The 10,906-nt window shown below is 38.1% G+C and overlaps 2 protein-coding genes across 2 annotated transcripts; one reads left to right on the forward strand and one right to left on the reverse strand.

Moving 5' to 3' along the window:
• The first annotated feature begins 296 nt into the window (after positions 1–296).
• bag2 (BCL2 associated athanogene 2) lies at positions 297–3,315 on the forward strand. Its single transcript, XM_067522752.1, has 3 exons — positions 297–619; positions 989–1,098; positions 1,742–3,315. The coding sequence occupies exons 1-3, from the start codon at positions 498–500 to the stop codon at positions 2,134–2,136; spliced, it is 627 nt and encodes a 208-aa protein (XP_067378853.1). The 5' UTR covers positions 297–497; the 3' UTR covers positions 2,137–3,315.
• On the reverse strand, positions 3,273–10,224 carry rab23 (RAB23, member RAS oncogene family). The gene is made up of 7 exons (XM_067522742.1): positions 9,613–10,224; positions 7,299–7,532; positions 6,535–6,620; positions 6,111–6,267; positions 5,906–5,988; positions 5,481–5,573; positions 3,273–5,400 (listed from the first exon to the last, which is right to left on the reverse strand). Exons 2-7 carry the CDS (start codon positions 7,451–7,453, stop codon positions 5,267–5,269), a joined length of 708 nt encoding a protein of 235 aa, XP_067378843.1. The 5' UTR covers positions 7,454–7,532; positions 9,613–10,224; the 3' UTR covers positions 3,273–5,266.
• Positions 10,225–10,906: the final 682 nt, after the last annotated feature.

The raw sequence follows: 10,906 nt of genomic DNA on the forward strand, positions 1-10,906 counted from the left end.
TGGTCTTGAGACATTAGCCCTAGTGCAAAATGTTGCATGTATTTGCCAGCTCTCTGCATTTACCTACAATTTCAGAGTTGCTTCCCTTAACCAGCGGCTGGAAAGTTGCCTTTTGCAGGTAGTATTCATAGGAATAATCTACACGGTTCCTAAACTTACGGCCAGTGACTCGTTTTACTGGTCAAACCCACCTGAATATATTAATTACATAAAACCTTTTTTATGTAAAAAGTTCTTGGGACCTCGGACAGCTTCTCAGAGCTCTCTGCGGGTCCTCGGACCCCACTTTGGGAACCACTGCTCTGGGCTCATCGGGAAACTTCTGTGAGGAGCGCGTGAGGGAAGTGGCAGCCCATGTTAGGAAATGTTGCCCCAGGGGCGCTACTTCCGCCGGCGGAGCTGCAGTAAGCTGGACAGCTTTCAGTGTTGATCGCACAGAGGATTCACTCTCCGACCCGGATCAGAGCAACTAAAAGCCTCCAGAAACTTTAAGCATCATGGCTCAAGCAAAGATACATGCGAAAATGAACGAAGCTACCTGCAGCAAGTTCAGCAGGACACTGTCCATGGCAGATCGCTCCGGGCGACTCCTGGAAACTTTGGATCAGCTGGAAACAAGGTACAGGCCGAATACAGCATGTGCACGGAGCTGGAAAAGCCTTTGTCTTTAAATTGAACCGCTGCTCTCAGCGTTTATTATTGACATGAACCTGCGTAATAAACACAACCCTAATCACAATGGAGAAAATTTCTGTTGCACTGAATAAAGATGCAGCACTTCTTAAAAAAGTTCAAAGAAAAAAGACCAGTGGGCGTAGGTGTTTTTCTGATCCTAACGGAAAACAAAGATTCTTCTAGTAACGTGGATTTAGCATACATGCCAAGGCTCGGTCAATTGCTTTTATCGCTGTGTAATAAGTCTTTATTTTTGCAGTGAAAAGATGGAAGTCTTAAATGGATGTGAGTGGTTATGACTTGTTTCCATCAGGGTGGAGGCTTTACGCGAAGCGGCATCGGCCATGGAGCAGGAAAGGGAGTGCATCCTGGAAATGATTCAGTCCATACAGAACAGTCAAGAAATGCGGAACATCTGTGCTGGTGAGGCAGCTTTATAGACACTGCTGTGTCTTTTTGTGTCCACATTTTGCTGAGAGACACTAATCCAATTAGCTTATGACGTGTATTTGGGTGGTGGTGTTATCTGAACTATCTGGGGAATAAAGAAGATAAAAGTTTGCATAAATCTTGTTTTTTCCCCTCCTAGTACCCAAGTGTATTTTTGACATTGTAGGATGTACACAAAGAACATTTACATTCAGATTATTATAAAATATGCATCAATGATCCCTATATACTAATTCCATAGTCCACTTCTAGAAATTACATATATAAAACAATACAGTACTAAATTATATGTCCTGAACACCACAAATCGATACAGGCTCAAAGAAATCAGCTTCTTACACTTCACAGGTGCAGCAGAACCATCCTGTTGAATTATAATTGTATTAGATTTGTGCTGGATCCAACATGATATGTCCAGTGACACATTATTCATATGAGCTGTATATCTTTTGAGAACAGACTGGAGTACATACATTGCAATTGTAGAAACTTCACGGGTAAGGAGCAGGGCCAGGATTTGAAACCAGATCCTTCATGCTATGAGGCAACATGGAGCAAATGTGCTTCTCCTTTCTTTAAAGACGCAGTGTTGATTGGTTTGTTTTATATCTTATAGGAGAGCGAGAAGAGTTGAACCTGACTGCAAACCGTCTAATGGGCCGGACACTCACTGTGGAGATCTCTGTTGGCACAATCCGAAACTGTCAGCAGGAAGAGGCACTGAGCAAGGCCACATCTATAATAGATGAAATAGTGAAAAAGTTAATGGATGACATGGATGCTTCCCGAAACCAGCTGAAGGCCCTGTACTCCGCCTGTGTGACTGAGGCACCACCCGTCCCTATTGATCAGAAGTTTCAGGCCATAGTGATCAGCTGTGCTCTGGAAGACCAGAAAAAGATCAAGCAGAGGCTGGAGACTTTGTTAAGGAACATAGAAAATGCTGAAAAGAACATCAAGATCATGGATCACCAAAAACTAGAGGACCCTAAAGCCAATGGCAGTCAATAAGACGTGTCACTAAAACATAAAATCACCAACAAGTGTAGGAGTTTCTACACGGAAAATAAAGTGAGAACAAACCTTAGGGCCTAACATACAGTTAAGCACAACAGATACAACATTCTCCCCAAGGGGATATTAGCATAATCGAGTGCAACCTTTCAGTTTTTGTCATGAACACCGACTTACAGTAACATGAATTGTTTGTCTATATTGAGTGCACATTGCATGCTCACATATGCTCTTAAAGAAAATAGGGACAGATCCAGTGGCATGATTTTCCTGGAGGTTTCCTCAGTTCACTGTAAAATCCAGTGAGAAACATTTTGTGCCTATAATGTGTCAATAGATGGTCTGCGAAGACCACTGCAGTGTAAAAGGCAGTTATTTAATACGAAGTTGCAATCCCTGTGACTAAGAGGTCCACTTATTAAGCATCTGGATTTACCATCAGCACTGGTGTGTCCACATCAAATGTAAGGAATATGCCTGAACTGAGCTAAGGTTATAAAATGCTCAAACTTTTCAGCTTTGTTCATTATGACAATGAATCCAGTGTTGAAATATCTACTTGTTTCACCATCTCACCTTTTAAATGGGGCACAGGATTATAGATTTATTATAGCACACACTACCTCTTTTTGTGAGAGTAACACAAATCATATTAAGCTGTGGATTTAGGTCTTTTTTTTCACAATGTATACTTTATGTAAGATTGTGTTTAAAAATAAAAATTGATCATTTAGCAAAGTTGGTTTTCAGGGGACCTGTTAAATTATTTTCAGGAGGTGTTTCTAATGTTTTGGTCAGCATATTTAAAATAATTCAGGGGACCAAAACATTAGAACAACCAAAGAATAAAATGCACTAATACAACTCCACCACTCACTATGGCCTCAATATTAAACACAAAGCAGTGAACCTTAATTAAATGAGAAGCAGTGTAAGGTACTTTGGGTACCAGTGAAGTAGGAAAATGCTATATACATGCAGACATCTAGCATTTATAGTGTCAACACTGACCTTCCCCACCATCTTTGACTCTTTAATGTGCAGGCAAACACCATCTTTTAGCTACACTGGTTTTTCAGCACCTCAGCAACTGCTGGTAGAAAGACTTTCATCTGAAATTACACACCAGATGCTCAAGAAAAAGTAAAGTTTTATTTGTCAGAATACCATCAACATTCCCCCAAAATGTAACAAGTGTTGAGTGGTACACTTCAAGTTATAATACATTTGTAAGTGTTAAAAATCCAACAATATGTGTTGTTTTTGTCAGAATGTAAGCATACATGTGGTGTGATTATGAAAAGTTGGTTTATAGTGTGTGAAATTAGAAATTAATATAACACCTGAGAGACAGCACATAAGTATGATTAGCTTTAACTGTGGCTTTTTAAGTTTATATGCCATCTTAATTATAAAGTGCACTAACTCCATTCAGTCAAGAAGCAAAAAAGCAAAGTAAACAATGTTAAGGAAAAAAAAAAATCATTTCACAGATTTACTGTGCAGGCAATTTTAAACAAAGAGCAAAAGTAAAAATTGAAATGCTTCCTTGTAATTAACAGAGGGGAAATGTAAACATGGACAAGGCATTGTGGCTTTGCAACCATGGTTGAACATTCAATTATACGAAAAAAAGGCTTACATGCATTACAGTTGCACGAGATTTTCTATTTTTTCCCCCAAGAAACAGCACTGTTAAATACACCTAATGATAAAACCTAAAAAGGGAAACAAACACCTGTTGTATCCATCTCAACATCATTTGAGAGATGGGATCAATTACAAAACTTTATAAAGACAAAAACATGCATTTTCCAGCATCTACTGTATCCCAACTCAAAGTCCAACATTGTAACTTTACTGATAAGAAAATAAATAAAACTGTTAATTTTGAACAGTGACTTAGTTGACTCCCACTTCACCACACATTTTTGCGCTTGGTAAATCAGTTTGTCAGATATTTTATTTTGGAAAAAAAAAAAAAAAAAAACACATCATGATGTAGTCAAGGTAATAGCATACAGTTCCCAGCTAGCTGTACTGAGGATTAGTTCAACAGATCTATGGAGTACCCTCATGTAGTGAGAAGAAATTGAATCGTCTTTCATATTCAGGCACAAAAAAGAACCTTAATAGCAAAATCCTTAATCTTGATAGCCAGCTTTTTGTAATCCCATTCACAGAAAAGTTTATGTCCTGCTCACAATTTTATACCACAGGGACAGATACTGCTTAGCAGTGAGCCTTTATCCTTCTCAACCTTTCCCCCTCAACCCCTGCCACGTATTCCCATCAAACAGAATATTAACCAAACAGTAAAATAGAGAAACCAAACCAAAAAACCTTAAATATTGTACCGTTTGTGTATCAATACAGGAAATACAGCGAAAATTGAATACATGTTCTGAAACTTACTTGCTCAGAGGTTAACCAGTGAGTTATTTAAAATTAAAGAAAAGTGATTGAAGTCAAACAAATGTAAACTGAAATCAAAAACAGTAATATAAAACTGGTCATGACGTGATGTACCCTACTAAAAGAGCAGAGTATAATTTAGATTTCTGTTAAGATTTTGTTAAATTTGTAAATAAGTGGACCGCAAGTCTTTTAGAGGACTATTATGGGTCAATAGTTCATTGATATTTGGATATACAAGAACACATTGTGATGTTGTACATCTACATCACTGTAGTGGTAACATTTAACTATAGCTCAGTAACAAGTAAGAAATTTGGCACTATGTCAACACTGTAAAAATATCAGCCAACAGCTGTTAATTAACTCTGGACTCAGTAGTGATTTGTCCATGGTAAACGATATAATCATGAACCATATTCTGTTAACAGTTAGAAAAATATGGTACAAAACAATGTGTGCATCTTCTACATGTATGCAGACATCAAAAGAAAACTGACAAACAATGGGTTTGTGTGCAGATTGGTGATGGAGAGCTGACTCAAAAGAAATTCAACTACTGCTGTGGGGATACAGATTTGAATGTCACATTTTACAAGTAGTATAGAGTAGCATTCCCCAGTCTCTCTGGGCTTTGGTCTCTAATTGCAGCTACCTCTATAGAATATACCAACGATTGATCAAGTCAGTCCCTAAAATATATCTGTTTTCTTTAGAGTAAGCTGCAACTTCCAAAAGGATTTTTACTCTTCTTGGTCCTTTGTCTATTAGGTCGTAAAGTGATGACTTCTTTACCATTGCTGGAGCTCTGGTTGCAGGTATTACTACTTGTGGTATTGAAAACACCTTTGGAAGAAAAAAAAAAAAACAATACATCACTTATCTACTAATGTACTTAAAATATGATTTGCAGAAAGATTCCTTACCTATTTTATTGCTTGTTGTATGGACCACCTCTGTTTCCTCTGCTGTTTGTTGTTTGAGTCGCTGAAGATACTTCTCAGCTAAGTATTTAAATACTGAAAAAATTAAAAAGAGAGAGAGAGAGAGAGAGAGAGAGAGAGAGAGAGAGAGAGAGAGAGAGAGAGAGAGAGAGAGAGAGAGAGAGAGAGAGAGAGAGAGAGAGAGAGAGAGAGAGAGAGAGAGAGAGAGAGAGAGAGAGAGAGAGAGAGAGAGAGAGAGAGAGAGAGAGAGAGAGAGAGAGAGAGAGAGAGTAGAGAGAGAGAGAGAGAGAGAGAGAGAGAGAGAGAGAGAGAGAGAGAGAGAGAGAGAGAGAATGTGATGGCAGTAAAACCCAGATTTAGACATTTTAATTTGCATTTGACCAGTTGAACACATTTCAGTAACTCACCCTCATTGACATTAAGATCCTCTTTTACTGAAGCACGATAAAATCTCAGCTTAAGTCTTTTAGCCAAAGCTTCTGCCTCCTCACTGCAATCGAAATAAAGATGATACAACTTTTTAAAGTCATGGTGAGTTATGTTGCTTTGATTACAATTCACAACCATTTAACTGTTTTACTGTTATTTTTGCATTAAAAAACTATTACTTGCTTTTTTATTACAGTCTCTTCCAGAAGGTCAATTTTGTTCTGCACTAGAACTGTAGGAATATCTCCAACCTCTGCCTCCACCTTCTCCCTCCAGCTGTCAATAGCCTGAAATGACTCCCTGTCTGTGGTAGAGAAGACTAGCACACATGCTTGGGCACCTGAAATGCAATGCAGCACATCAACAGTTCATGTTTTCAAGCTGCTTTGAAGAGGATTTGTTATGAAACTATACAAGCATGACACACAAGTCACCCACCTTGGGGATGGGAATCTACAATTTCATCACTCAACCATTGGAGATTCACTTTTTCAAACATGTTTGCAGTGCTGTGTGTGTTTTGGTTGGATGCTGTGCTTTCAAACTATAAAATCTCTGATAAATAACTTGACTTCATGAGGTAAGCAAGGGTTAGTGGATGTGTTACCACGGTAGTAGGCCTTGGTAATAGCGTCAAATTCCTCCTGTCCAGCGGTGTCCCACAGCATCAGTCGAACCTCTTCATCATTAACACTGCAACAATAAGCAGGCAATGAGTGAAAACCCATTATAACTAGTTAGAAGGATAAACAAACAAAGAAACAAACAAACAAACTTTCTTCTCTTTCTTGCACGTGCAACTCATGAAATGTAAACACTTTTTTGTCATAGGGCTTTGATGTTTTCTCCTTGACTTAGATTTTTGCTGCCTTGTAAGTCACTTTGGACAAAAGCGTCTGCTAAAGGACTAATTGTAAATGTAAATACTGTGGCAGCAAGTGAACAAGTATTATTTATGATATTTTGTATGTAATTCCAAACCTTTTAAGACCTACATCTTGTAACAAAACTACATTTCTCACAGTTTCTGCACTAAAGAAATTTTAAATAATAATAATGTGTTTTTAACCAACAATTTACAATACAGAAGGAAAATATTACGTTACATTGATGGAAAAATAAAAGTACTGTAATCCATAGTATACATATTTGTTATACCATGAGAGAGAAATTATGTAATAATTGTGATCAGAATTACTGTATTTGTATTTTTAATTTCTTAATTGCTGTATGCAAAGTCAATGCCCATCAACTTTGCAAGAAGCAAGGAAAATACTATAGGCTATGTAACTAAACTGCGATGCATCAGAGCAGGGCAGTAACATTAACTATAGGCAACAACTTATGAAGAACAAGGGTTTTTGTGCTTACAGTATCTGCCTTTCCAGAAAGTCCACTCCAATGGTCTTTTTGTAGTCCTTGGTGAAGATGCCCTTGCAGTAACGCTGGATCATACTGGACTTGCCAACAGCTCCATTTCCCACCACGACCACCTTAATGGCCACTTCCATGTCCTCCTCCAACATGGTGCTGATGTTTGGCTGATTTTCTCTGTTCCACTCTGGCTGGGTAGTTACAAGTTTGTGACACAAACACGTATACTACCTGAAAGAGCAAAATAAACAAATTATTTATGTGTTGCGTAACAGAAACGGCAACATGAGTAGGACTTAAATATTCTTTTGAGAGTCAATGCCTCCTGATATGTTTTACATTAGAAGCATTTATGTTAGTGACAATTAACTATCTGTCCATAATTAAAGAAAATGGGCTCGTCAAGTTTGTTACCGTATGATTGAAAGTTATAGTTTGTTTACTGCATCAAGCTTGGTGAAGTTTAGTTTACAGTCAAACATCAACACATCCTCTGCTCCCCGTTGATGGGAAAAAAATAAATTATGCAACTTATAATTTCTATGATGGTTGTTACTGTGAAACTGTGGCCACTCTGCCAAATGTGCATTGCAGCATGACCTCTCTTTAATAAATTGTCATTTAAAAAAAAAACAAACAAAAAAAACAAAAAAACAACTGTATTTACTGTCAACACTCCAGGTTGCTACACTCATTTATTAGACTCTACCGTAATGATCATTACACCATGGGGAACATGGTCCGCTGTGGTGACCCTGAAAAGATAAGCCAAAAGCCGTTGATCTTGTACAGATAATTGTATGTGCTCAAATTGAACTAGCAGTTGTAAAATTTACAGGACGTTTGTTTGAAATTGTGCAATGTGTTTATTCATCCATTATCACTGAGAGCTGCAGGCTCCACATAGCAACTGGCTCTTCCACTGTTATGTGCGTAGCTGCTGAGTGCAATGCTAAACAACATATTGTGGAAAAGCTGTTCCCAGTGGACACTGGCAACCGACTGTGTGACTGTGGTGTCCAACAGCCTGTCTGGAGTTGAGCCACAATACTGTACTGCAGTAGGGGAAATTATTCATCAACTGTAATTGAGCATGACATAGCACTTGTTTTAACAAGCAGGTAAAATATGGCTTAAACTGTTTTTTTTTATTTTTTATGATTATGTTGTTTTAGTACGATTGTTTTTACAAGTTTACAGTTAAAAATATCCTTCCTGCCAGCTGTAGCTGATTTACCTCAAGTCACTCAGACTCAACATCACTTTTCTTTCAACTAACAAGACAAGTTATACAGCTAGAGTTCTCAGAGTATTCATCCTGAAACTAAGGTCAAGTGGGGCAGTAACAGGACAACATGATTTACAGCGGACCACTAAACAATCTGGGAAAGAATTACTTAAAATGTATATTAAATATGTTACCAGCATTATTAGATTAGGCAATCTGTAATATTGCATTGATACACTATTGTCTACCAGTGCAATCATGTTTTAGAACAGAACAACATAAAAGTGAACAGAAAACCTTTATTGCTTTACATACTTGACAAAGTTAATAGGGAAAACAAACATTTTAAAACAATAAATGCATATTAAAATGTATGTATTTTAATATACATATATTGCTGTGCACTGAGACCAGCTGAACGTGACAGCACAAATGTGCCTCCCCATTATCAAATATGAAATATGTTTCACAGATGATCATATCCTTTTAAAAGTGGGCCTTCGGGTTGTTACATGTTAAGCACACAATGAGCTTATTACTCCAATCATACTTTACACATTTTAAATGCATAAGCTCCACTAAAACAATATGAAATGGAGCCACGTCCTCTTCCTAACCTGGAATAAGCTGCCCTTCACGTTACAAAGCACAAATAAAAAAGTAACTTTTAAGTATCTAGAAGAGAAGACACCTCCTTTACTAGATCTTAAACCGTCTTCATTTGGGTTTGTCTATTCAGGCCTCAGCGGGTTACAGCTGCAGCTACGTTAACTGGAATTTTAGGGAACAGCAAGCAGAGCAATAATATTACCATAATGCCAGGATGTGGAACCTTTCCTTTCTTCTGATGCTCATTGTTACTCTAGTGTAGTGATTTCCAAAGTCTGTAAGCGGAGTTACATTTTCATTCTGCTTTACTGGCACGAGCCAGACTTGCTTGGCTTTGGTCAAGATACGACCTGTTGAACAGCAGCTGGCAAGAGGGTCTTTAAGTACCGAGCAACTGCTGATGTAACTTAGCTGCTCCCATAAAGCCGAATGAACGAAACGGTGACAGACGCACCAAAGTAGGACTTTTCTTACCTGGAAATGGCGTTAGATCTCACCCAGTGTCCGCCAACATTAGATTAGCTCCCTGGTCGGCTAACCCAAAAATGACATATCCACAGCCTCCCGATGCTCTTTGGCAACCAGAGACGCTCCTGACACGGTGCTAAGGCTGCCGAGCTATCATTAGCGACCTTTCCCACAGCTCCACCCGCTTATAATATCTCACTAATAACTGCACAGGCCCAGTGCGCTCCGCCTCAAAACGACAGATTAAATTTTAATTAGCATCGCTGGTTTAGTAGCATGTGTGGCACTTGGTCGAAAAGACAGCGTTATCTGTCGAAGGTCCTACGTTTAGCTAACGTTACGCCTCGGAGAAAATGTCGTTATTTGGGCTACTGGCTAGCTCGCTAATGTTTGTTGCTAAGCAGCAGAGCCGAAGAGCGCGTCCTACAAGAGAGTTAACATGAAACACACGTCTATCTTTAAGACTCTTGGGAATGTTTGTAGTTCTAGAGTCACGACTCTTAACTGTTAAAGTCCTTGTCGCATAATTGCATCTATAATTATCCCTCTATTATTATTATTGTCCCCACACAATATGTGTTTTATCCAGGAAAAGTTAATCACTTGTGAGTATTCAGTATCCTCTGGAAATTCGACAACCCCCCCCCCTACTTTATTAGATACAGCTGTGCAGCAATCCATCTAACCTGTGATGTGAAAAAGTCTACGTCTTTTATTAGATATGTGATGTTCAGGGGGTTTTTTTTTGAGGGGGGGCGTAAAGAACTATGTTAATTAAAGTAGGAGCATTTTCTTACATTCACAGCTTCATCGTATTCATCGCATTGCAGCCCAGTGACTAAAGTGATAAACAAAATCATCAATGCATAAATTGCAGTTATATGTCTAACACAGAACTAATCTATTTTATTAGAACCACCTAGTGTCATCAGCTTATTTTTTCTTACAAGCTCATGTTTCTAATCTTAAATGTAAACTATAGACTTCTAATTATATTAAAATAAAACTATAGCCTATTCCCTCTGTAAAAGTATACTAGAAAAGTTCTGCTTAAATTATATGCTACTTGAGTAATTTTATTCAGTTACTTTATACAACTGCGTATGTTAGACAATTCCCTCCTGCTGACTAGACTTATTCTAATATTTGACTGTAATATTTATTGTTCGCTTCACTTGCAAGATAATGTTAATCAGTATTGTATTTTTTTACAAGCCTTGATTATTAATCGCAGAAAGTCCCAATACTTCCTCAAACGTAGCTTTTCTTTTTGAAAATGCAACTCATCCCACGTGTGTTG

The sequence above is a fragment of the Channa argus genome, chromosome 1, assembly GCF_033026475.1.
Source record: "Channa argus isolate prfri chromosome 1, Channa argus male v1.0, whole genome shotgun sequence".
Lineage (NCBI taxonomy): Eukaryota > Metazoa > Chordata > Actinopteri > Anabantiformes > Channidae > Channa > Channa argus.

What these genes read in the sequence shown, in the direction of transcription:
- rab23 (XM_067522742.1), bottom strand. Translation starts at nt 7,453, where the DNA reads ATGTTGGAGGAGGACATGGAAGTGGCCATTAAGGTGGTCGTGGTGGGA. An exon ending in TACCAAGGCCTACTACCGTG is followed by an intron (nt 6,268 to 6,534) that starts GTAACACATCCA and finishes ATTGCATTTCAG; the next exon opens with GTGCCCAAGCATGTGTGCTA. An exon ending in GAAGAGACTGTAATAAAAAA is followed by an intron (nt 5,989 to 6,110) that starts GCAAGTAATAGT and finishes TTTCGATTGCAG; the next exon opens with TGAGGAGGCAGAAGCTTTGG.
- bag2 (XM_067522752.1), top strand. Translation starts at nt 498, where the DNA reads ATGGCTCAAGCAAAGATACATGCGAAAATGAACGAAGCTACCTGCAGC. An exon ending in TTGGATCAGCTGGAAACAAG is followed by an intron (nt 620 to 988) that starts GTACAGGCCGAA and finishes TGTTTCCATCAG; the next exon opens with GGTGGAGGCTTTACGCGAAG. An exon ending in AATGCGGAACATCTGTGCTG is followed by an intron (nt 1,099 to 1,741) that starts GTGAGGCAGCTT and finishes TATATCTTATAG; the next exon opens with GAGAGCGAGAAGAGTTGAAC.